The sequence below is a fragment of the Clinocottus analis genome, unplaced genomic scaffold, assembly GCF_023055335.1.
Source record: "Clinocottus analis isolate CAN_PGR_092001 unplaced genomic scaffold, fCliAna1.0.p SCAF_17, whole genome shotgun sequence".
Taxonomy (NCBI): Eukaryota; Metazoa; Chordata; class Actinopteri; order Perciformes; family Cottidae; genus Clinocottus; species Clinocottus analis.
Genome location: NW_027175898.1, coordinates 7019956 through 7044652, shown reverse-complemented (window position 1 = coordinate 7044652; position 24697 = coordinate 7019956). Strand labels below are relative to the sequence as shown.

The 24697-nt window shown below is 42.6% G+C and overlaps 1 protein-coding gene across 5 annotated transcripts; it reads left to right on the top strand.

Moving 5' to 3' along the window:
* Positions 1 to 38: 38 nt before the first annotated feature.
* tmem63c (transmembrane protein 63C) lies at positions 39 to 24326 on the top strand. 5 transcript variants are annotated; one of them, XM_068580062.1, is made up of 24 exons: positions 4238 to 6054; positions 6179 to 6305; positions 8573 to 8815; positions 10749 to 10828; positions 12024 to 12111; positions 13545 to 13582; positions 14323 to 14465; positions 15301 to 15352; positions 15444 to 15552; positions 15990 to 16063; positions 16198 to 16278; positions 16359 to 16479; positions 16695 to 16828; positions 16996 to 17118; positions 18218 to 18371; positions 18467 to 18573; positions 19218 to 19304; positions 19421 to 19486; positions 19579 to 19741; positions 19842 to 19947; positions 20690 to 20857; positions 21425 to 21537; positions 21619 to 21693; positions 22233 to 24326. In XM_068580062.1, the coding sequence occupies exons 3-24, from the start codon at positions 8606 to 8608 to the stop codon at positions 22461 to 22463; spliced, it is 2523 nt and encodes an 840-aa protein (XP_068436163.1). In that variant the 5' UTR covers positions 4238 to 6054; positions 6179 to 6305; positions 8573 to 8605; the 3' UTR covers positions 22464 to 24326. The 5 variants fall into 5 exon arrangements, with proteins under 5 accessions (XP_068436165.1, XP_068436163.1, XP_068436162.1 ...); XM_068580064.1 differs by lacking the exons at positions 4238 to 6054; positions 6179 to 6305 and adding an exon at positions 39 to 119; XM_068580061.1 differs by having other exon boundaries at positions 4238 to 6305.
* The last annotated feature ends 371 nt before the right edge of the window (positions 24327 to 24697 follow it).

Here is a 24697-nt window from a genome sequence, read left to right as displayed (position 1 = left end):
TGTTTAATTGTCAGACGGCCCCTGAGCAGGTGGGAGTTTCTCTTGTTTCTTGGTGTTGGAGAAAAAACAAAGCAGCACCCATCAACACCAGACACCAGCGACCAGGAAGCTTTTTTGAGGTGAGTGATGTGATTTAAATATTCTTTGGTATCCATGTGGTGCTTCAAACGTGGACTGGAGGGGTGTGATGCGCTATTTATGGCGCAATCGTTTCCACCAAGTTCCAGCCGGAGGAGGAAGGTTGGTGTGCAGACTGGTGTGAGTGCTGCAGTAAGCAGGCGAACACAGTCGCCCAGATCTGTCTGATCGCAGAGAGAGAGAGAGAGAAAGAAAGAAAGGCACATTTTCTTTCAGTTGTGAAAATACGATTTTAGAATTGAGTCTAAACGTCCAAAGGCTCCCTGCATTATAGTACCGTGTTGTTATTGTTAGTCTGAAGATGCTTCTGGCAACGTGTCAGCCTATGACACCCAAAACAGACCTCCTCCACACAACATCTATTGTTCCTAATTGAGTCAAATGGGTGGAAGACCTTTAATGAGCAACCTTAACTCCCAACTGTAATAATAATAATAATAATAATAATAGCATAATTATAGTAATACTAGTGCATAAGGAATCACAGCCATGCTGTGGTTATGCTATATTATCTCTGCAGGAGGCTGTTGTTGTTTTTGTTGTTGTTGCTGTTTTTCTGTTGGATTTACAAGGACACAAAGCTGTTATTGGTCAAGTGAGCAGGTAGTTTGACCTGTTGAATCCATAAGTCCATATGTCTCCTGCATATGCAGCAGGTTTCATCAGTGTTACTGGCTCTGTCGCCTTCTAATGGATTATTCTAGGAGGCATATAGTATTAATTAATGTGATGAGCTGATGTCATAGTTAATTATACACAAAGTACATTTCATTTGACAGTAAGGAAATTATGTTTTTAAATATAAGTCTGTTTTGGTTTTATATGCAGTCTTGTAATTTTCAAAGCCAAGGCAAACTCCATATGCAATTTACAACTCCTGCCATTTGCACCTGACTGATGAAAGGAAGTGGCCTTTAAAATGTCAAATTTCTAATAGGCTTTTGACATTTTAGCGGGTCATCCGTGCACAGCATTTAAAAGCATTTGAAGAAATAATTTCATGCAAGTGGAAAAGGCAGAAAAATGATTTTAGCTCCCTGAATGTATTTCAATAGGGTCTGTAAATAATCCCATCTGAGGATACATTGAATTGATGATTGCAATTAGTATTATTTATTAATCCAAGAGATCACTCATGTTCCAAGGCTGCCATTTATGAATTTTCATGTGTAGAGATATTGTGCTTTTGACGTTTGGAGGACAAGATATTTCAAGAAGGATTTCAGGGAACTCTTTATTTACTACGAAAGTGTCATGGCTGACAAACTAGTAGTTCAATCTAAGGCTTAAGTATACAATTTGTTCACATTTCAATGCCTTACAAATCTCTATTGTCACAATGAACTGTTGATAGTGTTCATAATTAAAACATGATCAGTGTGCTATCACTTTAAAAATGAGATCCACCACTTCAAAAGGAAGTGTGCACAGTACATTTTATCAAGAATAAAGAGCAAATTAATGCTGGTCATCTTCGAGCATCAAACAAATATTCATATTTCAGGAGAGACTAAACTGAGATTGAAAAAAAGTGCTTGCAGTGCTTGCAGTAGAGATGGATATGGATTACGTGTACAACCTCTGAACAGGCCGACGTTAGAAAGTTGCACGTATGAGAGAATCACGCGAAAGCCTCTCGCCATGGATTTTCTTTGTCTTGGTTATGTTTTCCTTCAGTCTGTGTGTGTATTTCAGCACCTCAGGCAGGTAGACAGCTCCAGTTGCACATAATGAACAAACAGTAAAAACATTGGAGGGACAGATGCTTTGTGGATTTTATTCTCATGGTGCAAAGCATCAAAATCACATAATCTGCTCTGCATCACATGGAAAGAGACCAAACACTGTGCAGAGGAATAACATCTCTTACACTAAGTTTTAAGCTCCAGGAATATCAAACATCACACCAGTAGGAGGTTGAAGCGTGACTCGATTCTTGATTCATCGTTACATTAATTTAAATGTGTTTGTAAAGGATGGCTACTGTGGTACTACAGATTGCTCTCCAGTGTACTTTCCTCTCCTGCCCTCTCTGTTAGTGCTGATGATGAGGATGATGGTGGCAGCGTGTATGAATACAATTAATCTGAAAACACTTGATGCAAAATCGAAAATACAGAATATTGGAACAAAACAGCTGATCATTTAGTGAGTCCTCCATTTGCATTGCTCCTGCCATCTAACCACAGCAGAAAGGTTGGATAGACACAGCTTTGTTCTTGTTATGTCGTCAGTGGAAAGGATCGAGGCTCTCTGCTCTTTGAGATGTCTGCTGCGAACGTTCCTCCTATTCCACAGGGGTCCATCACAGTGACACTGACACAGGCAGCGTTGTAACTCGTGTATCATACACAGATATTCACCAGCAAAATGCACGCTGCCATAAGCTTACTATAACACCAGTAAGCATGGAACATAAGATATTTTCAGATGTCATGCTATCTTGTCCTCTCAATCGTCACACATTGTATGCTAATTATTAAGACATAATAAGTATGTATTAGATGTTATCTGTACATGACCACACTGGTGGTTTTCAAATATTTCCCATTATAGCTGAAATAATCAGTCAATATTTGTTTAGTCCAATGTGTGAAACAACTAATTTGATAATGTATCAATTGTACTAGATTTTGTACTGTTACTCGGGCAATACAAGATATTAAAATATGCCAACATAGGCTTTGGAAAATTATCATTGCAGACCATTTTGATTGTATGTGTGTAGATTGATGTGCTGCATTACAAACATTAATTGTCTGCCATCATACTCTTCTTTAGAATATGATTGGCAGCAGTTAAAAATTATATATCAGGCTTCAAATGTAGGTGCAAGCTTCTTGGAAACAGCATTAATAAAACCATTTACAATTGCTTCCATACGTATGCATATATTAAATGTTTGGTTGACATTATGTTTGTATGTTGAAAGACGTATTTGATTGATTAATTGTGTATTAATTTTAGATATGGTTAAGATGCTTCCAAAAATTAGAAATGTATCTGAAGGCTTCTGTTAAAAAGAGCAGTGTCTACACTTTATTGTAGATGTGGGGGTGAAAGTGATTTAGATTGAGTCTCAGGGCCTTTTCTAGGATCCACTCCAGCAGCATAAGAGGCTGTGGGTGGAATCTTCAAGAAGCTCTGAGTTGCAGAGAAAACACAGATTGTTATTTGTTAGTCAGGTTCCTCCAGCACACTTGTGGTACTGAAGCCATCACTGATGTCAGGTGGCCTCTAATGAGGAGCGGCCCGCAGACAGCGCTCCCCTGGGGGCCTACTGAGCATGTGCAGCCAGACAGGAAGCAGGTGTTTGGTTTGTTGATCAGGACCCGTGTGTGCAGTCATCACTCCAGTCATGCTATGGCTCATTCAGCCTTCAGACACAGGCTGGGTGGGGGATGCTGCAATAACTGTGTGCCCTGTGCAGACACACCTCGGTGATCTGTGTTTATGTGTGATAGAGAAAGAGAGAGAGAGAGGTATGAAAAGAGGGAAAGCCTCCTCCCTCTTCCACTGAGCTGAGCAGGTGGTGAGCAGATTGTGTGATTACCTCCACCCCTCTCCCCCTCAGGCAGGAGTCTGATGAGGGTTTCCCATCCACAACCCCCAACACCACCCTCCAAATAGAAGCATCACAGCAGGGGCCTGTCGCTCCTGTAGAGTTCAAAATAAGATGCACTCACTCATGGCATCTCCATTATAACTTCCCAACAAACTCCAGAGAAGGTACCCTTTTAAAAGGTATGTCCACAAACAGGTGCTCCTTTTCATCGTTTGGGCTCCTCAGTTCCAATTTAGGTAAAATAAGTATTTTCTAAGCAAATGTTTCCCTCACTGGTGTGTTTGTGGCAAGGAGCTAATACCTGTAACAGGTTTTAACATCTTGTAGAAAGCCTTCCTAGAAGAGTTGAGGCAGCGTATTCATGCTCAGGGCTTTATGATGAGATCACATGCAGGTGTAATGTTCAGGTGTCCCTGCTCGCCATGTAGTTCATGTACAGTGAATGGGAGCACTGATAAACTGGATGACAGCGTCAACTCTGGTGTGATAAGACATCTTTGAAGCTGACATTCTTCAAGTCAATATGTGTTTACATTGTTGTGTCTCCCCACTGTTGCCTTTTTAGTATGCTCCCATGCCTCTCCGCATACTGACAGCGGGAGGTATACTGTGACAGATCTGCTTCCACAATGTGTCAACTCGTGTCATGACTCATGTTTTGTCGGCTTGTTAACAGTTCATTAGAGAAGGATTGTTTTAACAGAATACCTTTTAAACACTAGGATTTACATAATCAGCGGCTCAGTTTTAGATTAACATGCAGAGAACAGCTCAAAATCTCTCATGAATATTCTACCAGCTCTGGGCCTTTGAGAAGAAGATGTTGAAATGCAGGCGAAGCGTCAAACCTCTCCCTGCCATGCAGGTATGGTGGCAAGGGGAAACTGCACGGTTAACAAGGCTGCAGTCAAGAAGAGAACAACAGCTCTGAAGCCATTACTCTTTTATTTATGGTGATTGCAAGTTCTCCTTGGGGGTATTCTTATCTCGCAGTCGCTGGCACTTCATATGGTGCAGAGGTTTGGAAGTCAACACAAGTTCCCATTTTATTTATGGTTCATCTATCTGGCTCAACAGGACCATCTATCTCATTTCCTCAGGCAGGCAATGAATCTTGGTCCAACTGAATGCTTGATGATGAGAGAAAGCTCTTCCAGGGGGGCGGTCCATCAAATGGTTTATGTTGGCCATTCGGTTCTGGTGCAGCTGAGAAAAGGACCCAACCCCAGTAAGGAATGTTTGGTGTGACAATGTTTCATTTCTTTATGGTAACAAAGATTCGGCTTCTGATTTCAGCATGACAGAGCACTTGTTAAGGGGTCCCGTAAAGTGATTTAAAAGGGTAGTAAATGTGACTAGTGGAGGCCAACGCGCTAGGTTTATATCTTGACAGGGAATTGTGTTGCCCGTACCATCCTCCTCTGTTTGTCAGTGTGTTAAGCCATGAAGGGCGATGTCGGTCAGTTCAGCACTTTGGTCTCGACTGAAATATCTCAACAACTATTGAATGCATTCTCATGATTTTTGTGTACAGAAATACCCCACAGGATCTATTCTTCCTTGTACCAGCCGCTATTTTGAAATGACGTGGTTAAAAAGGCCACAGATACCCATGTTGCCAAGATGATGAATCACAATGCTTTTATTTATGTTTTAAACTTGTGAGTAGTTTGGGTTTGTGACACCACCGGAATAATGATGCGTTTAAACAAGTCATGGTAGGCCAAAGCAGAAACTGATTTCATCAAAAAGTTGTGAGGGAGTGATGAAATATCTCTGGATTGAATCAGGGTTTAATGCAAGTTATTGACCTTCTGACTTACAGTTTAATTGTTTTGACTGTATCACATCAGGGACGGCATCCTTCCTCTCCCTCTCTCTCTCTCATACACACACACACACACACACACACACACGCACACACACACACACACACACACACACACACACACACACACACACACACACACACACACACACACAGATACCTCAGCTGTTTTTTCTGGTGCAATGAGCTGATTAGCTGACCTGAGCTAGCCTTTTCTTCTATTTTTCTGCTTCTCTGACTCAAACTCTGTTATTTCTTCACCAGCTGGCGGCTCCTGTACTGACTTCAGTATCTGTGATCGTAATAGTCTAACTGAGCACAGAGGAGAGATTTCACTTGCGCTGCCAGCGGGAGGCACGACGCTGCCAACCAAACCAAACATCAGTTTGTAATCTGCTGCATTGGCTTGGAAGCTTGAGTCAGGGATGAGGAGGAGAGAAATGAGCAGAGGGAAAGGATTAAAAAGACTTCAGATTTGCTGAGTTCAATAAGCTGGAGACGAAATGGATACCATGGGATAACTGTGAGCACGTTTGAGTGTTTGTATACGATGGGTGAGACAGAAATAATATATACGGAGTCTTGTTGTTAAACTGCCGAGTCATGCTGTGACGTTTGTCCAAATGTTGTGTGAAACCACACCGTAGCCAGCCCTCAGCATCCTGCTCTGTTCTGGAGGTGGAGAGGAAGAGTGGAGCTGTGAGCATCAGCAGGGAGCAGCGTTCAAAGTGACTCGTCTGATGCAGGAAGAAGAACGTCGATGAGACGATAAAGGTCTGTTTACGCTTCCGCATGTCACATTTAGTTGGAGCTCCAGTTTACAGCCAGTGAGTTGTATTTTCTTCCGTGTAAGGCATCAATTCTGTTTGATTCAGCTCCTGTTGCTGTTTGTCACAGTTCACACAGCTCCTCTTTGATTTGTTTGCTGCATTAGCTCTTCACAGGAATATAAAAATAGGCACTGAACAGTTTACTTTTTCATGCGGCTTTCCATTTTCGAATTTTCAACATGAGGATTAAAAAAAAGGAAAATGCTGCAAACAGTATCACCATAGTGTTATCACAGGCAATGCTCAAGCAACCATAATAAAAACTTCAGGGATACTTTAGTTGATTTATTGTTATATTGATCCCACGACTTCAAAATCTCCTGTAAATCATTTTGTTAGTTCGTCCATCGGTTTGTTCTAAAATGTGACATAAAATGTATCATGAAATAACTGTAAGATATAAACGATCTAATGAATTAAATGCCGTTAATGACATGTTTTTTGTTTGCTATCTCCTTGAACTGTAAACCTATTCAGTTATTAACCCACTTTTAGCTGTAAAATAATACTTCCTGTGCATATCGAAGGTTCATTTATTGGCAAAGAGAGAAAGCGCGATACCTCGGCTTCTGGAACCAGCACTACAGGCTCTGTGTGTGTGTGTGTGTGTGTGTGTGTGTGTGTGTGTGTGTGTGTGTGTGTGTGTGTGTGTGTGTGTGTGTGTGTGTGGCATTATGGATTTTCTTTGTGGTCCGTCCTCAGAAGATCTCCTCCCCAGTTGTCTCCACAGGGAGGCTCAGATGCTGACAGCATCTGAATATTGACTGCGAGCAATACAGTTTTTTTTTACAAAAGAAAGTATAAGAGACTACAACAGTGCAGGAAGAGCTGCTAAAAGAGGTCTCCAGACCTCTTTATGATGTACAGAAGTCCAGCAGCACAGCCATTGATCAGCTCGCCGTCCTACACCAGACATCCTGCTGTGGCTGTTTGCTAAATGCTTCACACAACTTCTCAGGAAGTGACATCATTGGCGCAGTGAGAAATCACACCAAGGTTGGGATCAGTAATGTGTGCCTGTTAGGAGGCCTTTAGCTTCCTCTTCCTTTTTCACTTCAATCTTGTGTTACCTCACATCTCTTGTGAGAGTTGGGCAGCAGAGGGCTGTGATGCAGTTCTGGCTGCCATTCACTGCTGCGCAGCACACGGTTTGTTTACTACTGTGTTTACAGTCGCAGCAGTCTATCAAAATACCGTGAAATCCTACTTCTTTTTCCATGAAATCGGATGATTGATGTCTTTCACTCGCTGTATTGATGCAAAGCTTTGTCAGCACTCTGTTGCTGCTCCATTTCCTCAGACTGTTTATTCGGTGAGGAGTGTACACAAGCTGAGCAGCTGGGATCCTGGAGTGTATTGATCGAGCGTGTGGAGAGTGTGTGCTGCTGGAGGACAGATGGTTCAGGCCTCCATTCTGTGGTCATGGCAGTGAATGATCATATCCTGCACATGCCTCTGTAGACAAGAGGATACACAGAAACTGCCAATCCTCAGCGAGCTGTTAAACAGTTTAAGCTTTTACTCTTGTACTGGTAAATTCAGTTCACAACAGAAATATGCTTTTGTCTTCATGGTTAAATAGTTAAAAGGGCATCTCCCTGACACATATTATTGTTTTTTTACTAGACCTTGCAGTGTCATCCAATCATCACTTCCATTTGTCAGATAGAAAAACAGACACGGCGGTCAATAGCTGCTAATGGACTGTGATGGTCATAAGACTGATCCTTGCAAATGCTTTCAATATGGCACTTAGAGTGAATGACAGCTATTAGTCTGAAAGAGACACAACAATTGTATGTTAAGGATGTAATCTACGGTATTCAGAGCGTTAATATAGCATTAGAAAGCTTTTATACAAGTTGCTCTCCCTCTGTGTTGTAACCAGAGCTTCTCCTTGCTTTGTTGACACAGTCGGGCTTTAACTTTAAACAATATTGAAATATTAACTCCATTACGGATTCAGTTTGCTGACTTTCCTCCTCTTATGCTAAGTAAAAAATAGCTTAGACAATCACAACGTCACCATCACAAGTCATCATTGTATTATTACAGAAGTTATGGATTATCAGTTAACCCATTGTGATGACACGATGAATAACTGAAGCAAGAGCATCCCAGAGCTTTAACAAGTGTGTATCAAGGCTTAAAGAAAACAGCCAAAGATAACAGGAAGTCGAACAGCTTGGCTAATGATCACTTTCTTTGCAGCTTTGTCTTTTCTTCAGGTATGGTCCAGTGCTGATGGCGCACTCTGAGCTGTTAGGGACAAGAGCGCCCCCTGTGGAGGGGACCGGTGTGGAGCTGGATGTTCTCAGCTTCCTGGATTCTTTTGGGGAAGACAACAGCACTACGGACAGATGCTACCGCTCACACTCCCGCAGCAGTGTCCTCCAGGGTCTGCCGTTTGGAGGCGTGCCCACGGTCCTCGCCATCAATGTCGTGCTCTGGCTGGTACTGACTCCCACCGACCCGTCCTTTATATGTACCCACTGTTCAATTCAGGGCTGCTGACATTGGGCGAAGGCAAGATACACCTCGGACAGGTCGCCAGACTATCTCAGGAGACAGACAGCATTCTCACACGAACACTGGGAGAGAACATGCAAACTCCACACAGACGAGCTAGCCCGGGATCGAACCCAGGTGCCTCTTGCTTTGAGAGGTCTTTGAGGGGCCTTCAAGTATGATCAGCAAACATACTTTGACCTAAATGGCTAAAAATTTAAACTGGGACACATGTCATATCCAGTCCTTGGTGGTGAAAGTGATCAGCACTGACGCCTCACAAAAACGATGCCCTGGGGTCACACAGCTGGGGCTTTTCTATCTGGAGGTTGCATGCAGTTCCTCCCCTGCATGAGTTTCCTCCATATAAAATTGGATATGACATTTTAAACGTGTTGTATTCCCTTGAGAGTATAACGAGATGTGGTTAGGTGAACTTTGAGACTTTAAGCTCCTCCCAGGGTTGAGTGTTTGTCTGTTAATATGATGGTGACATGGTCAAGGTGTACCCCGCCTCTGGCCCGGTGCATGCTGGGATAGGCATCAGTTTCCAGTGACAATAGATAAGAAATATTATGGATAGTGCAAGTCCTAAATATCAGATTTTTTTAAATAAATGAAAGAAACAGTAGGGAGAGTGATGTTACATTGCATTGAACACTTAACTTTGTTGTTTTTCTCTAGGAAATGTCTTTAAAATCAAACTTTAATTCAAGCCATTTTCTTAAAAAAACATGTTGTATAATTGTTTTATGCCAAGGCTTTTGGATCTTGGTATGATGCACAAGTACACACACAAATACACACATTATGTGTATGTCATAGATATCACAATGCATTCAGTCTGCACATTTGAATTCACCCCTCACATCGTATAATACGGTGTGTACACACTGTTTAGTGTTTACAAACATAATTGCATATGTTCCTCCTGTCTCCAGATAAAAATAGGGCCTGTCAGGCCTTGTCAAGCTTGATCTCTGCATTGATATCACTCTCAATCTGTCACCTCTGTGTTTTAATTGGCTCATTTTATCGCTGCCTAGTTGTCAAGACAACACAGAGGGTCGACCGCTGTCTCTTAATGACGAGCATGAGTCAAAGCGTGCTTCCCCCCAGGTGATGGAAGCACGCCTCTGCATCAATTCCATCATCATACAGAATAAGAATGAATCATCTGTGGGACTTAAGGAGAGTATGCCCACGCATGAAGACCAAACAAACTAAAACATCAGGTGGAGACAGACACCGGGAAACGAGCGAGATAACGGAGAGGTTATTATTCAAAGAGGGAGTTTGAACCCTGACTGTTAATGTGAACATGCGCTCATTATTCAGCTAGTCGCCTTAGTCAAGACTCTCGATCACTAAAGAATGAATCATTAATGGGGCTTTTTTCTTATTAACATTGCTGTCATCCTTTGTGCACAACACCAAATGTCTTCTACACTCTAACTAATTAATGGTTTAATACTGTGATTTGAATTTGTCTATGATATATCATTGACTAGGATTTTTTTAAATTTCATTGTGATGCTACACTTTAGTTTTCCATTTGTGGCGGATTGGAGGCTATTCATATTTGTTCTCGCTGTTGACCACACTCGTTTGGCAGCAGTGCACAGCATGTGTTTGTGTGCGCATGCTGACCGGTTTCTGGTAGTTTCCAAGACAACCACGTACCACTCTAAAGAAAGACGATGGCTCATTATTGCTGCTGCGTTTTGAACCTGTCTATTATGTCGAGGCTCCTTATGAACATGCAGAGACAGGCCACAGCTTCCGCACCGACCAGTATGGAAAGGTTTTTGGAGAAGATGAGTGTGTGAATCTTACTCTCAGCAGCTTCATGCGCTCACGTTCTGTTTCTGTCTTCTAGATCCTGTTGCTCATCTTCTCCTGTCTGAGGAAGGCCGCATGGGACTATGGCCGCCTGGCTCTGCTGATGGAGAATGACAGGTGAACCCTGACACGTCTGGTTTGTGAGCCATGCCAACATTTTAGGATTTTCAGTGGAACCGCTCCAGTCCTGACCGTGAGGCCTCCAGCTCCCTCTGCTGGCTGGTGATGGTGCTGCGTAGGAGGCGACGTTCTGCAAAGAGCTGCTCTGCCTTTGCTTCTATAATGCTCATGTGTTGTTATCGAGTGATAAATGCCACTGTGGCAGTGTATTCACATCCTTGGTAGTAACAGTGAAAATATGTGTCAACACAGATCATACACATCCAGAGCATATGTAATTGGAGAGTGGTTGGATGGTCTTTACTCTTTTAAAATGATCAAATCATTACAACTAATAATCATTTCCGGATTGGATCAAACTAATTTTGGAAAGAAATTGTTTATTTTGTCCTGATCGGCATTCCTAAAACCATTATATGTTAAATGTACAGCAATATAAATGAGAGAGGCCTGAGCCAGTGGCATAAACCAGCCAATGGTTGTCAATTTCTCCCTGATAAAAACACTTTGAGGATAAGCCTATGAGGCTGTTAGTCTTTATTTTACTCACTGTCCACAAACCCCACAAAAAGATCACTAATAACAATATGTTAATTAACTGTTAGGCTACATTATGGTTCACTGTTGTTTTGGTTGTTTTCATTAGATTTTCTGGCGGTAAGAAAACAAAATTATATCTCCAGGCTTATCCTTGAAATAATTTAGCAATTATCATATTCCTTTTAATCATACAAAATGAGTCAAGGTCCATCCAGCCGTCGGCGCGAGTCTGCAGCAGTTTTTCTGCTTGACCTGAGTCGCCTCTTCAGTGGAGTACGTGCTCGCTTACTTCTGCCTGACCGGCAGCGGCTTTAAAGCACCCAAGGGCAAGCAGCATCTGTGTGTTTTGACAAACAGTTCTCTGTGGCACTGATGAAATTACGCTGCTGAATTTGACACAATGTTGAGCTGTCATTGGTACGGCTCAGAGAACAATATCCAGAAATTCAATCATCACACTGGCTTTATTAGATTCAACCACAATGAATGTGTTTCATGTCTTCTTTATGTAGAGAGTTTGACACCGTGGGACCATCTGGAGCAGTTACATCATGTCTTTACTGTTACAGCACTGACATATTCAATATTAGATGCATTCATAAGGTCGTCAATCAAAATGATAATCTTGCTTTTTCTTCGCTCATCTTTTCAGTCTCACATCCCTGTTTTATGGAGAACCAAGTGAGAAAGAGAAGTCTCCGTCAGAGTCCAGCCCCTCCGACTCTGAGACCAAGGACATGGTGAGTTTGGTTTTGTTTGGCTTAGAGTTTTTCACGAGCTCCTAAAAGCAACAAGAAACTCCTTAAACATCATTTAAACGTATTATTCCTCCTAAACAAACGGCTTCCAACGAAACACACGTGTCCCTAAGTTCTCACAACAAGTATTGAATGCATTTCCTACCGACTAGAATATTTTTTCTAGTCTATGTGATCAAACCTGCACTGGTCCCATCCTAAGTTGACCTCTGAGTGTGGTTTTTAATTAACAAAGTATTAATAACTACACATAATGGGAAAGAGGTCATGGATAGAGATGAGACAACAGAGAATGAGTTGCCAACTCTCTATGGAGCGTTCGCAGTAGCTTGTAGCTCATTGTTTTGCTTTGACAGCATTCAAGCGCCACTCTCAAAGTTAGCAACCTGCTAGTGGAGCATTTAGCAGGAGTGAATATTTAATTGGTTGACAGCTGAAAGGAGGGTATATATTGGACTTAGTAGTCAGATGGACACAAACACAACTCTGAATGAATGCTAATGTTGCTCCTTGTTAGCCAGATGTGTAAATATGCGTACATAGCATGTGAGGAGACTGAAAGACGGACAGAAACACTATCATTAACAATACCACTGATGATAGGCTGTCTACCAGTCTTTCTGGTCATGTTCTCATTTCCTTACAGTAATCATAACAAGGTGTCTGGCAGGTCCTTCTGTGTGGAGTTTGCATGTTCTCCCCGTGGCAGCGTGGGTTCCCTCCGGGTTCTCCGGCTTCCTCCCACAGTCCAACGACATACATCTCCAGTTAATTGGACTCTGAATCGCCCGTAGGTGTGAATGTGAGAGTGAGTGGTTGTCTGTCTCTATGTATGCCCTGCGATAGACTTGCGACTTTTCCAGGGTGAACCCTCCCTTCGCCCAATGAGAGCTGGGATCGGCTCCAGCGCCCACGACTCTAAACAGGATAAGCGGATAATGGATGGATGGATGGATGGATAGATAACAAGGTGTCACAGTTAATTTACCAACGCCATCTCGATGTCTAAAAATGCAGCCCGCCGCACTTCTACAAATAAGTCCACATGTCGAAGAAGGCATTGCATCAACTGTTGGAAGAGGAAAGTTTGACTCATTGCTCAGCTGGACTGTGTGACTCCATGACACCTGTGTGATAAACTGAGGTCACTCCCTGCATGTGTATAACGGTGTAAGACAAAGAGTCAGACTGGAGTCATCGCCCTGCCTACTAAAGGCTGAGGCTGCAGTAAAGTAGTTACTGCTCCAGGCTAGACCTATTAAATCTCCCCCTCTGTGCCACTGCAGACCTTATTACTATGCAAATAGAGGATGCTTGCAAGCAGCCAGATGTGGTGCGCAGAATTGTATACATATGTCATCTATTATTTTTAATAACTAATCCATGCATGTTTTACGATACTTTGCTCTTTCCAGGGCTTCTGCTCATGGCTGTCATCACTTTACCATATGAAGTAAGTACACAAAGCAGTTGTCCTTGTCATTATTTTTACCCTTCTGTCATCTTAGCTTCTGTCCTTTTATTGGCCCTCTGTCTTCAAAGCTGATGTCACTGGCAAATGTAAAGTCTCTTGTCATATGTCATTTAGCAGCAAAAACAAACGAGTCTGGGCCCAAGCGACCGCTGGTGCCGTGGGTTTCCCATTGAATATTTGCTCTTGCTCCTGTCTGACTACACGCAACAGATTTAGGCCTGTAGAAAAAATGATTTTCCCGGTGCCCATGGTTTCCATAGTATTATGGTGGAGTTTGGGTGCTTCTGTTTTTAGCTTCCGTGCCGGTGGCTTAACTAGGAAAGTGCAAACCCACCCTGAGAGATCGCAATGTGTGGGCCGCCATGTGACCAGCGTGCCCCTCTTTTCTTCATTTCATTTTTTTCATGCTTTTCTTTTTGTTCTATTTTGTGACCGGGTTTCCTGAACCTCCCGCCTGGAAACCACAGCTAAAGTAGTGGTGCCACAGTTTACTCATGAGAAATAAGCTGTAGGCCCATTTGTCCTGGCAGTAGACAGAGATGCATACATAAACAGATGATATTGCACAGCTCTGATTTCCATCACATGTGCAAGTGTGGAAATTCCATTATTGACACCTTAGGAACAATCTGTCTTTTTGCCATGTGGCACTGAGCGTTTTTGGTCTATTAAATATGTGATTCAGGGAATCTGAAAGTTTCCCATCTCTGTCCCTGCAGGGATGAGGAGATCCGTAGCAAATGTGGCATCGACGCCGTCACATACCTGTCCTTCCAGCGCCACATCATCCTGCTCATGACAGTGGTTTGCCTGCTGTCTTTGGCCATAATCCTGCCGGTCAACTTTTCTGGGAACCTCCTGGGTATGTTTGTCTTTTGATTATGGTCTTGCGGGCCGAGGGATATCCTTAACCTCAGGAGAGTCATATGAGGCATCTCGCAGGGGGAGAAGCCAGGCCACACAGAGACGGTGGATGTATTAGTCAAACACGCTGAAACATTAGCTTAAAATAATCTGTGGTAAAGTTGAGTTTCGAAAAAAGTGTATTGAAATTGGATTAACGCTGAAATTAACTTCAAAAGGTAGTTTTAACTTAAAATGACCCATAAAACAAGATTAGGAAGTGAAACTATTATGTATATACACAATGGCTGCATTTCATGAAATGGGAGTTTGTAGCGTCAAGCTGAAGCTTTTAGGAGTAGAACTTGCTTCATTTCCTCTCAACATACACATGTAGGTGTGAAGGGAGGGATCGTGCAGAACATTAGCTGCTAACGAGCAGCAGAAATGCCTTTTGGCAGTTGTGTGCTTTATTTTGTAGGAAGTGTTGAGTAAGCTGTTCCATTATAGTCCACAGACACGTTTTATTACTGCTGGCTATCATCTGATGAACCAGTTGAACCAGTGTGTCGGCGTAGTCGTTAAATAAACCAACACCCAATGTCAGGCTGCCATGGTAACAGCAAACAAAGGGTGCCTGACTTAAAACACCAGAGTTAGGATGACTGTGATGTTTGAATGTTGTGTGAAATTTCATTGAGATGAGAAAGATGTCATTAAATTGGATGGAAAGTTTTTTTTCTGAATAGCAACATTGCTTCATTGTTGCCTACAGACAAAAGAGGCGAGGTTTCCTTTTCGTCATTAGAAAATGTAAATGGGTCGCTCTCTGTCATGTTTCATTATCTCTACAGGAGACAGTCCTGAAAACTTTGGAAGAACAACACTGGCTAATGTTAGTGCAAAGTAAGTCTAGCATTTTATGAATGACATCAAATCTTGTGAAATAGCGCAGAACCATATTTATATTTGTTGAAACACTTGTTGTGCCTCATAGGGACAGCTTTCTGTGGCTGCACAGCATCTTGGCTCTGGTCTACTTCATCATCACGTTGCTGTGTATGGCTCACCACTTGATACGGCTGGAGTACCGAGAAGATGAGAAGGTCTGACACCACCACGTCATACTGTTTAAACATTTAGGCCTGGACATTTTTATACTGCAAAAATATCAAATTTATTAAGTCCATTTCTCTAGTCTAGCGCATTAGCATGCTAATTAGCGTTAAACACAAAATACAGCTGAGGCTGGATGGAAGGTCATTAGCTCATGAATTAGATGATGATGGTTGCAATGGATGAAAAGTGAATGCGTCACCAATGATTACAATTCAACCTGAGGAGAACATGATTGTGGGTTTAAAATCTCCTGAAAATGCATCCAGGAATTGTAGAGACACTTTACGCTGGAGCAAAAACGTGATGAGCCAACAGACCCGCATTGCCATCCATAAAGCCATGACGCTGATACTTCGCTCTTTAAAGATGACGATGTATTTCTTCTTCAGCTTGTTGTATGTCATGGTGACATTATGTGTTTCAGGTAGCCAGGACACTGATGATTACCTCCATACCAAGAGAGATCTCTGACCCAGGACTCCTCACCAAACACTTCCAGTACACATGTTTTCTTCTCTTTTTCATTGTTAAGTTAAATCCTCTCCTTTTGTTTCATTAATGTCATAAGACCATTGTCCATGTACAATCTCATCGCCTTCACGATGATTAACTCCTTTTGCTTCGTTCACTAGTGAGGCCTACCCCAGCTGTACTGTCACTGATATCCGATTCTGCTTTGATGTCCACAAGCTGATGAGGCTGGACTTAGAGAGGTACAGTAGCTGCTCCACATTGGACCAACACAGTCTGGGATCAGTGTGAGGCTCTTGTCTGAGGATGCTGTGTTTTGCAGACGCAAGGCAATGAAAGGCAGGCTGTATTTTGCTACAAAGGCCCAAAAGGAGGGGAGGATCATGATCAAGACCCATCCATGTGCTCAGATATTCTGCTGCGACATCTGTGGCTTTGAAAAGGTACTTTTTTATCAACATAATTGGGATTTGTGGGCAACTGCCCGTATAGACTTGCGGGTCAGTTGTGCTGCACAGAAAGTTTGTTACCACTGGATGGCACTGCAATCCAGAAATAAGAACATGCAGCGACAAGATATCCTGCCACTGTGAATCTAAGAATCTTTCCGAGAAAGAAAGATGCAGTGAGTAATGTGTGCTCTAACTTTTATCCGCAGGTGGATGCCGAACAGTACTACAGCGAGTTAGAAGAAAAGCGGACAGATGAGTTTAACGCTGAGAAGAACCGCATCACCATGAAGAGGCTCGGCATTGCCTTTGTGACTTTTCGTGATGAGAGGATGACTGCTGTGTGAGTAAACAACAGCATGACATCAGGGTTTATGTTTGTCAGGTCCTTTCATCACATAAACCCTGTCACATCTGGGAGCTAGCATAACATTCATGAAGTGGCATGAAAGCAGACATTACTGAGTACTGATGCAGATCCCTTCTTGTATATATTGTTTTGTCTTCCAGCATTGTGAAGGACTATGGTTGTGTACGCTGCCGTCGCAGACCCCAGCAGTCCAGCATCACCACTGTGGTGCAGTCGCAAAGGTGGGGGGTCAACTACGCACCTGCTCCTAGTGACATCATCTGGTAAGTACTGACATTACCGGAACTCACTTAGTTTCTTAAACCTTATTTCCCCTTAATAGCAAAGTCAACATTTTCCACACTTACACATCTACTACTTTTGTAGCAAGTCAGAAATCCACAGATCCATTATATGTAGGTATTCCATGCATGGTTGCAGGAAGCTATAACATATCCCAGCATGCATTGGTACACTCACATTCACACTCATTCAAACACTAAAGTAAAAGCAATCTAATGCACAAAACCTTCATGTCTCTTTGGACTGTGGGAGGAAACTGGAACAGAAACTTGGAGACACATATGTTGCGTGTAATAGCCACTAGTACATCATTTAGACACATTTCCCTGTAATTAATCTTGGCACATTGGTGTCTTTGGAAACCTCTGCATGTGGCTAGAGTTTAAACCAATGTTTTGTTTGCGGCAACTTTGCTAATGCAACATTAGCGTGTGATGATAACCCTTAAAAAGTATATTTATTTAGACAAGAGGTACACAAATCTGAATGTCTTCTACATTTTTAATACTATTCTTACTCATTTTCCTGTTGCCCTCTGTGTTGTTCTTTTAGAAAATTAAATCAACCAACAGTAACATTTAAGATGTATCAGTCTGTATGTTTGTGTTTGTAGCAGATCAATCAGATTCAAACTCATTCTATGATCGATTCAGCTAAAAGGCATGTCTCTTACCGTGGAGAATAAATGCAGCAGTCCCAGTGAGGTTATGTAACAAGTGAGTGATGCATATGTATATGATATTAACCAAAGACATGGTATTGCTCACTGCTTGTGCTTCACGCCTGATTGGCTGCAGTGTGTTTGTGTTTTTCTGGAGAAGTTGCAGGCTGTGGGGTTGAGCAGGTACTTTTGTTCCTTCATTAAAACTGAGCGTTGAAGTGTGCTGTTCCCAACCCGCTCTCCAGTCCAGTGCAGTGGAAACACACCACCTCGCATACGAGAGGCAACTGAGCTGGCTATTTCAGGCTTATGTCAACAGATACAGTGCAGGCTTGTCAGGGAGAGAGTGGTGTGTTAAATGTCCTGTCTGTCCTACTGGATGATTGTGTATTGACGCTCATTATTTCTTCCGTCACCAGGGAAAACCTGTCAGTGCGCGGATCTCGCTGGTGGCTCCGATGCGTCCTCCTCAACATCCTCCTCTTCCTGCTGCTATTCTTCCTCACCACTCCGGCCATCATCGTCAACACGATGGACAAGTTCAACGTCACGAGGCCTGTGGACAGTCTGCAGGTCAGAGTTTGAGATTAAGTTTAATTGCATGGCCTCAATGCTACATTTGAACTTTCTTCGTTTTCGTCAATAAATCATTTTGCTGTCCAATCCAGAGCCCTGTCATTACCCAGTTCTTCCCAACTCTCCTGCTGTGGGCGTTTTCGGTACTCCTGCCTTTCATCGTCTACTACTCAGCCTTCTTTGAGTCCCACTGGACCAGGTACTCACCAGCCATCTGCCATCTCTCTCCTCTGAAATGAAAATGCCTGTTCTTTGCTTCTTCAAACAGACCCTTCATGTGTAGCTGCCCGTCTTCCTCTCACCTCTCAGCATTTCTCCCCTCCCACCACACCTGTCTCAATTATTTTTTTCTTTTTCACCCTGTTGCTCATTTTACTCCCTCCCTCCATCTTCTCTCTGTCACTCTCCCAGCACTGTTATTCTGGGCAGGTTGTCATAGAGATCTCCATGTGAGAGTAATGATATGCACAGTAGTCACCATGCGCAGGGGAAAGGCACATTGGGACTAGCAGGAGGAGGAGCAGCACTACTGTGCATAAGGAGACAACCTCCCGCAGCACCAATGACCACCCTTTCTTTACATAACCACCCCCACAAACGTGTTGTGCAGGCGTGATGTGCGAAGGACCGAATGCAAATGAACTGTTCACTGGACTGAGAAGCGTAGCTCGTGCTAATGAACCCAACTAATGACTTTTGTAGAGTCAGCTGACTTTACGTTACATTATTTCACATTATTAATTTACTATGATGAAGGGATCTGCGTGGATATGTTTTACATAACAAAATATGCATTGAATAACGATGTTCTTACAATCCCATGTTATTCATTCCTTGTCTCAGAACTGGTGAGAACCAAGTAACGATGCACAAGTGTTTTTTCCTGCTGGTCTTCATGGTCATCATCCTGCCATCACTTGGTCTGTCCAGGTACATCCACAGAGACAAAATAAACATTTAACTTCTGTTTTTATACTTCTTCCTCACAAAATTATTTTGATGTTACAGCTTTAAGATGTATTGTTCTTATTTATTCCTGACTCTAGTCTGGACCTGTTCTTCACATGGCTCTTTGATGTCCACTTCTTGGATGAGAAGGAGGTCAAATTCCAGTAAGATAACTCTTTCTGTTCAAATTAAACATATAAATAGTATCATGACTCCAAGGAAGACATTTCTCAGCTTCTTTGTTTTCTTGGTGCAGGTGTGTGTTTCTTCCTGACAACGGAGCATTCTTTGTGAACTATGTGATTACGTCCAGTCTGATTGGCACATCTATGGAGCTGCTTCGTATCCCAGCACTTACAGTGTATGCCTTCCGCCTCTGCTTTGCCAAGTCCCAGGCTGAGCGCATTCATGTCAAACGGGTCAGCTGAGCCTTATCTTTTAGTTTATCCCAGTGTTTTTATTTAAAGTATATACGATTGTGTTTTAAACATCTTACTGTCTTTGTGTTTTCATATGCAGAGCCAGGCTTATGAGTTCCAGTTTGGCCTGGAGTACGCCTGGACCATGTGTATCTTTGCAGTCAGTATGACCTACAGCATCACATGTCCCATCATTACGCCCTTTGGTGAGCAACATACCTCCTCATCTACCTCTTCTTTCTTTCCACCTTCTGTCTTTCTCGACCATCCCATCATCGTCCCTTTTAGTCTTGTGTGTGCATGTGTCGTCTCCACTCATGCTGTAACCTCACTCTCTTCCACTGCCTGCCAGTCCGATGCAGACTGTGTGAATTTGCTGCTGTAGTCCCAGACACCCAGACACAGTGAGTTGTGAGCCAGACGCCCACTCTGCTCCTGTCTCTGCCCAGAGCTCACTAAGCGTCTATTTGCCACTGCAGTCAAATACTAGTGAGAACCGGCCCGTTCATACATACTGCCCTGCAGGTCTGTGACTCATATTGTTATTTTTTTTAGGCAGAGCATTGGCAGATAAGGTCATTGGGTGGGAACACAAAAAACAACACAGGATACCTGCCAAAGCTGAATGGGATAATTATTCATTTGAAAAATAAACGTATATTTTTATTTTTGTAGTTTTAATTCAGGTCACTCTGTAGCCATGTCCCAATAATGTAATTGCATATTGCATTCAACTTTGCATTGAGCATCATATTCAGTGTTTAAGGCTGTGTGGGGGCTGTGTTGGGTTCGGCCATTTGGAGAACAACAAATATAATATAACGTTGAAGGACCATACCAGAGTGTTCTTTCTTTCCACCGCAAATAACAATACCGCCATCGATCTTCCAAAGAATAAGAATGCTGTAGTGTTTTGGATATTTGAATGTGTTTTCTTTGCCCCTGTAGGTCTGCTCTATGTGATCCTGAAGCACATGGTCGACCGCTACAACATCTACTATGCGTACGTTCCCACTAAACTCAGCCAACGGATCCACAGAGCAGCCATCAGCCAGGTCATCCTGGCGCCCATCCTCTGCATGTTCTGGCTGCTCTTCTTCTCAATGCTCAGATTAGGTATTCAATCACTTCCTTTTGTATCCTGTTACAGTGTGTAGTGTCACGGGTTGTCGCTAGGGCAGTGCGAGAAAAGATCTGGAAACAGGCACTTAAGAAAGTGTAAACAAAAGAGAATGTATATTTCCCATCCCACCAGCAAGGTATTGTCCATAGATCAAAATATAATAAACAAAAGTTCAAACAAAAACTCAACACGGTCACGTCCAGGTAGGTTTACACGGTCCTCTCTGCAGTCCTGTTCGTTCCACTAAGGTGTGGATTCACCTTCTGCTTGTTCAGCTTCTTCCCCCTGTGCTCTCCGCTCTGCCCTTCATTAAGCCTCCCAGCCTTGCCTCAGTTAGGTGTCCTAAGCACCTGCAGCCGGTGAGTAGTAAGGCAGTCTGGGAGATGTAGTGTTGGCCCTGGTGGCCATTTTGTAGTGTCGGCGCTGGTTATACGTTGGAATGTAGCGCCCCTCCACTACGTGTCCCCTTGTGATGCCACAAGTGTCTGTGACCGTCATTGTATTGCGAGTGTACAATATAACATTGTTAAGTTGTAATTTCTTGCCCCTTACTGTTACAGGTCCAGTTCATCCCATCACCCTCTTCACCTTAGTGTCCCTGCTGTCCTGTATTGCCTTTTCCCTCTTTCGCTTGTGCCTTAGGAAGCAACCAGACAAGTCAACAAGCTATCAGGTCAGCTCTGCTATAACCCACACAGACTAAGTTCAGCTACAGATGCACTAATAATAAATAATGTGCTATCTTTTGTTTCAGATGTCTGATCAGCCGGCAGAGGAGACGTTTACTGATGGAGACAGGAGCACTGTAACATCCACAACTGCTTCTAGTGTACAGCAGCTCATATTTATATTATTAGCCTGACAGTAGACCATTAAACATATCTCAGAGGATGATGTACATGTTAATAGTTATAGTTTGATTTGTGTAAAAGTTACATAAGGTGTTGTGACTGTGCTGGTGGGAAGCTCTGACATCTGAGATTTAAGAGTCAGCTTCTGAACAGTGTTGCATATATAAGCATTGTGTTTATGATCAATGTCAGGTAAATAATCCAAAGAATACATTAATAATCTGCATATTTCATCCATCACTGAGTTAAAACACTGCATGATCCTTAAAAGTGCATATTACATATGTCCAAACCTTAATTTATGATAATTGCTATTTACTTTTTTTTAGACTGGATCCAGGATATGCAGACTCAGACTTAAAATTAAGAGCTTAACTTTGGGTATGAGCTAAGTGTAGTGTGTAAACAAACCCAAGTACAAAACATAAAACATACTTTTATCTCATGTACTCCCTGTGAATTGAGTGTTTTACTGCGTGACACCATCATTAACTATATGTCGATCTTCCTCTTTCAGCTGTTTGTGGCGTCTGTGCTGCTGGAGCCGGAGCTGGCTTTGACTCCCATGCCGTCCCCGGCCCACCACAGCTACGGTGCCATGGCCAGCTCCCAAAGCTCAAGCCACGGCGCGGCGGAGGAAGAGCGTTGTGATGAAGGTCACGCTCAGACCCATGAGACTGAACTCCAAGACCCCCCAGACTCCTACTGCTCCAGCCCCCTCATGGACAGTCCTGTAGGCTTCCAGTAACACCAAATCCCACAAGCTGATCCCACGTGTCTTTCACCTGGGGAGCACAGATTGCTAAATGCTGCAATGCTGCATTTTCGCTTCTGACCTCAGAGTCCAACTGCGTTGCCTCAGACCCTGAGACCAGACTGGGCTTGATGAAGAACCTGAAGAGGAAAGAATGCAGGAGCGGGATCCATGTGAACGTCACTATAAATATGTAGACAGCAGTTTGCTAAAACATCTCCTGAATTTGTCTCATGGACAAAAACACCAATCTCTACTGACGATACATCCCTAAATATCCAGATTATTTCAGTTAAACTATTGGATGCTACATGACAGGGATCGCAACTTCCCCTGTGACTTCCTTTGCCAGTTAAAAAGGTTGAAAGTAATGAAAGTGTCCGGGGTGAAATTGCTGTTGGGTTGCTATCAGAGATCCTCTCTCCATGCTGTGCCACTTGGACATGAGTGGAGGTGAAAGTTCCTATCAGTGTGGGTGGTGTGAGCAGGCTTGCCCCGGCAGACTGACAGAGTGGTCTGGGCCCGGGTGATATCTGGTTCCTCGAACGCAGAGCTCAGGGAGGCTGAGGGTGAGGGCAGCTAGTTGTGAAGCCATCTGCAGTGAGAGCGCAGACAGACGGAGGGCCGAATGTAACTCGGAGATGTACTGTAATATATGTACACTCTCAACAAGGAGGCACAAGCAGCTTGACTGTACCTGAAACTAGTTGTAACTATTATCAATTTTTTTGCTATTTTTGCTACTGTATTTTTGGTGTCATTGATATTGTGCTGTGGGTCGGGGGGCTACTGGAGATTGTTTAAGGATTTGCAGAACTGTCCCGTCATAATCAGAGTATTCCCTTATTATGCTATGTTGACTGTGTACGTGATCCAATTTGTATGTATTTATTTTAAAGGTATAGTTTAACATTTTGTATTACGATAGTTCATGTTCTTGCCGAGTTAGATGAGAAGATTGATTCCACTTTCACATATGAGCGTGGTATATTATCTTCTTATCTAATTTTCTGCAAGAAAAGAAATATGTTTTTTATCATAAATTGCAGAATATTTTGAAAAATATATCGTGGTGTCTCTAAGAAAACAAAAAAAATGTTGAACTCTTTAGTTTCATTTATTATTTCCATGCATGCATGTATAAATGAGGTATGCATTTCTATCTTTAACCATAGGGTCAAGTTTCACATGTGCTAATTTCATTGTCAGTCTGTGTGTTTGCCAAGTTTGGGGGATGAAAGGTTTTTGTTTTGCCCCTGAATGTAAACTGATAGTTTGTTATTTATGTCTCTTGCTGTGCCTTGAACAAACACTCCCTTTCGTGTGACAATCCAGCACGGCCTAAAATATGCTGCATGGACTCAAAACCAAAGGGCGGAGAAACATCTAAGAGATAAAAACACAACAATCACAAAAAAGAACCCAGAGTAGTAAACAGGGAGTGGGTAGTAAATTCTGTTTGTCATCAGATACGCAGCAGGCTCATTCCACTGAGATGTTGACCAAAACATCTTCAAACAAGTGCTCTCTGCCTTTTTCTGGAGCTTTTGACTACATATCATGGTCTTCTTCTGAAGATTAGTTTGTTCAGTTGTCATGGTCACGGTCAACCGGATATTAACTTTGTACTATATTAACTTCGTCAGCTGATGAACACCATGTGATACGATCAAAAGCTCCAGAACAAGCAGCCAATTATTTTAAATTCAAAGTCAAGAACAGTCAAGCTCACCACTAAGCCGTGTGTGTGTGTGTGTGTGTGTGTGTGTGTGTGTGTGTGTGTGTGTGTGTGTGTGTGTGTGTGTGTGTGTGTGTGTGTGTGTGTGTGTGTGTGTGTGTGTGTGTGTGTCATCACAGCAGTTCCAACACTTCTTTCAGATGTTTTGTATTGTGTCCTTTTTGGTGCCTTGTTGTGGATTTCAATCAATATTTTTTCAGTTCATATAAGATGTATGACTAAGTTCAATACAATCTTTGAAAGTTATTTATCCAGTGCCATTAACTTATATTGGATTTCCCTTTCATTTTAACATGTCAGATTTACAGTAACCACACAATCATAGGCCTGTGATATACATTGTTTTCAGATTTACTGATGACATGTTCTGCATAATATTAAATCTGTTTGCTACATTTTACATGAAATCTAGCTGCAGTTCCTCTTGCTGCATAAAAGAGATGAAAGCTGGCAGCAGAGCGAGAGTGGTCAGTGCAGAGAATCATGAAGA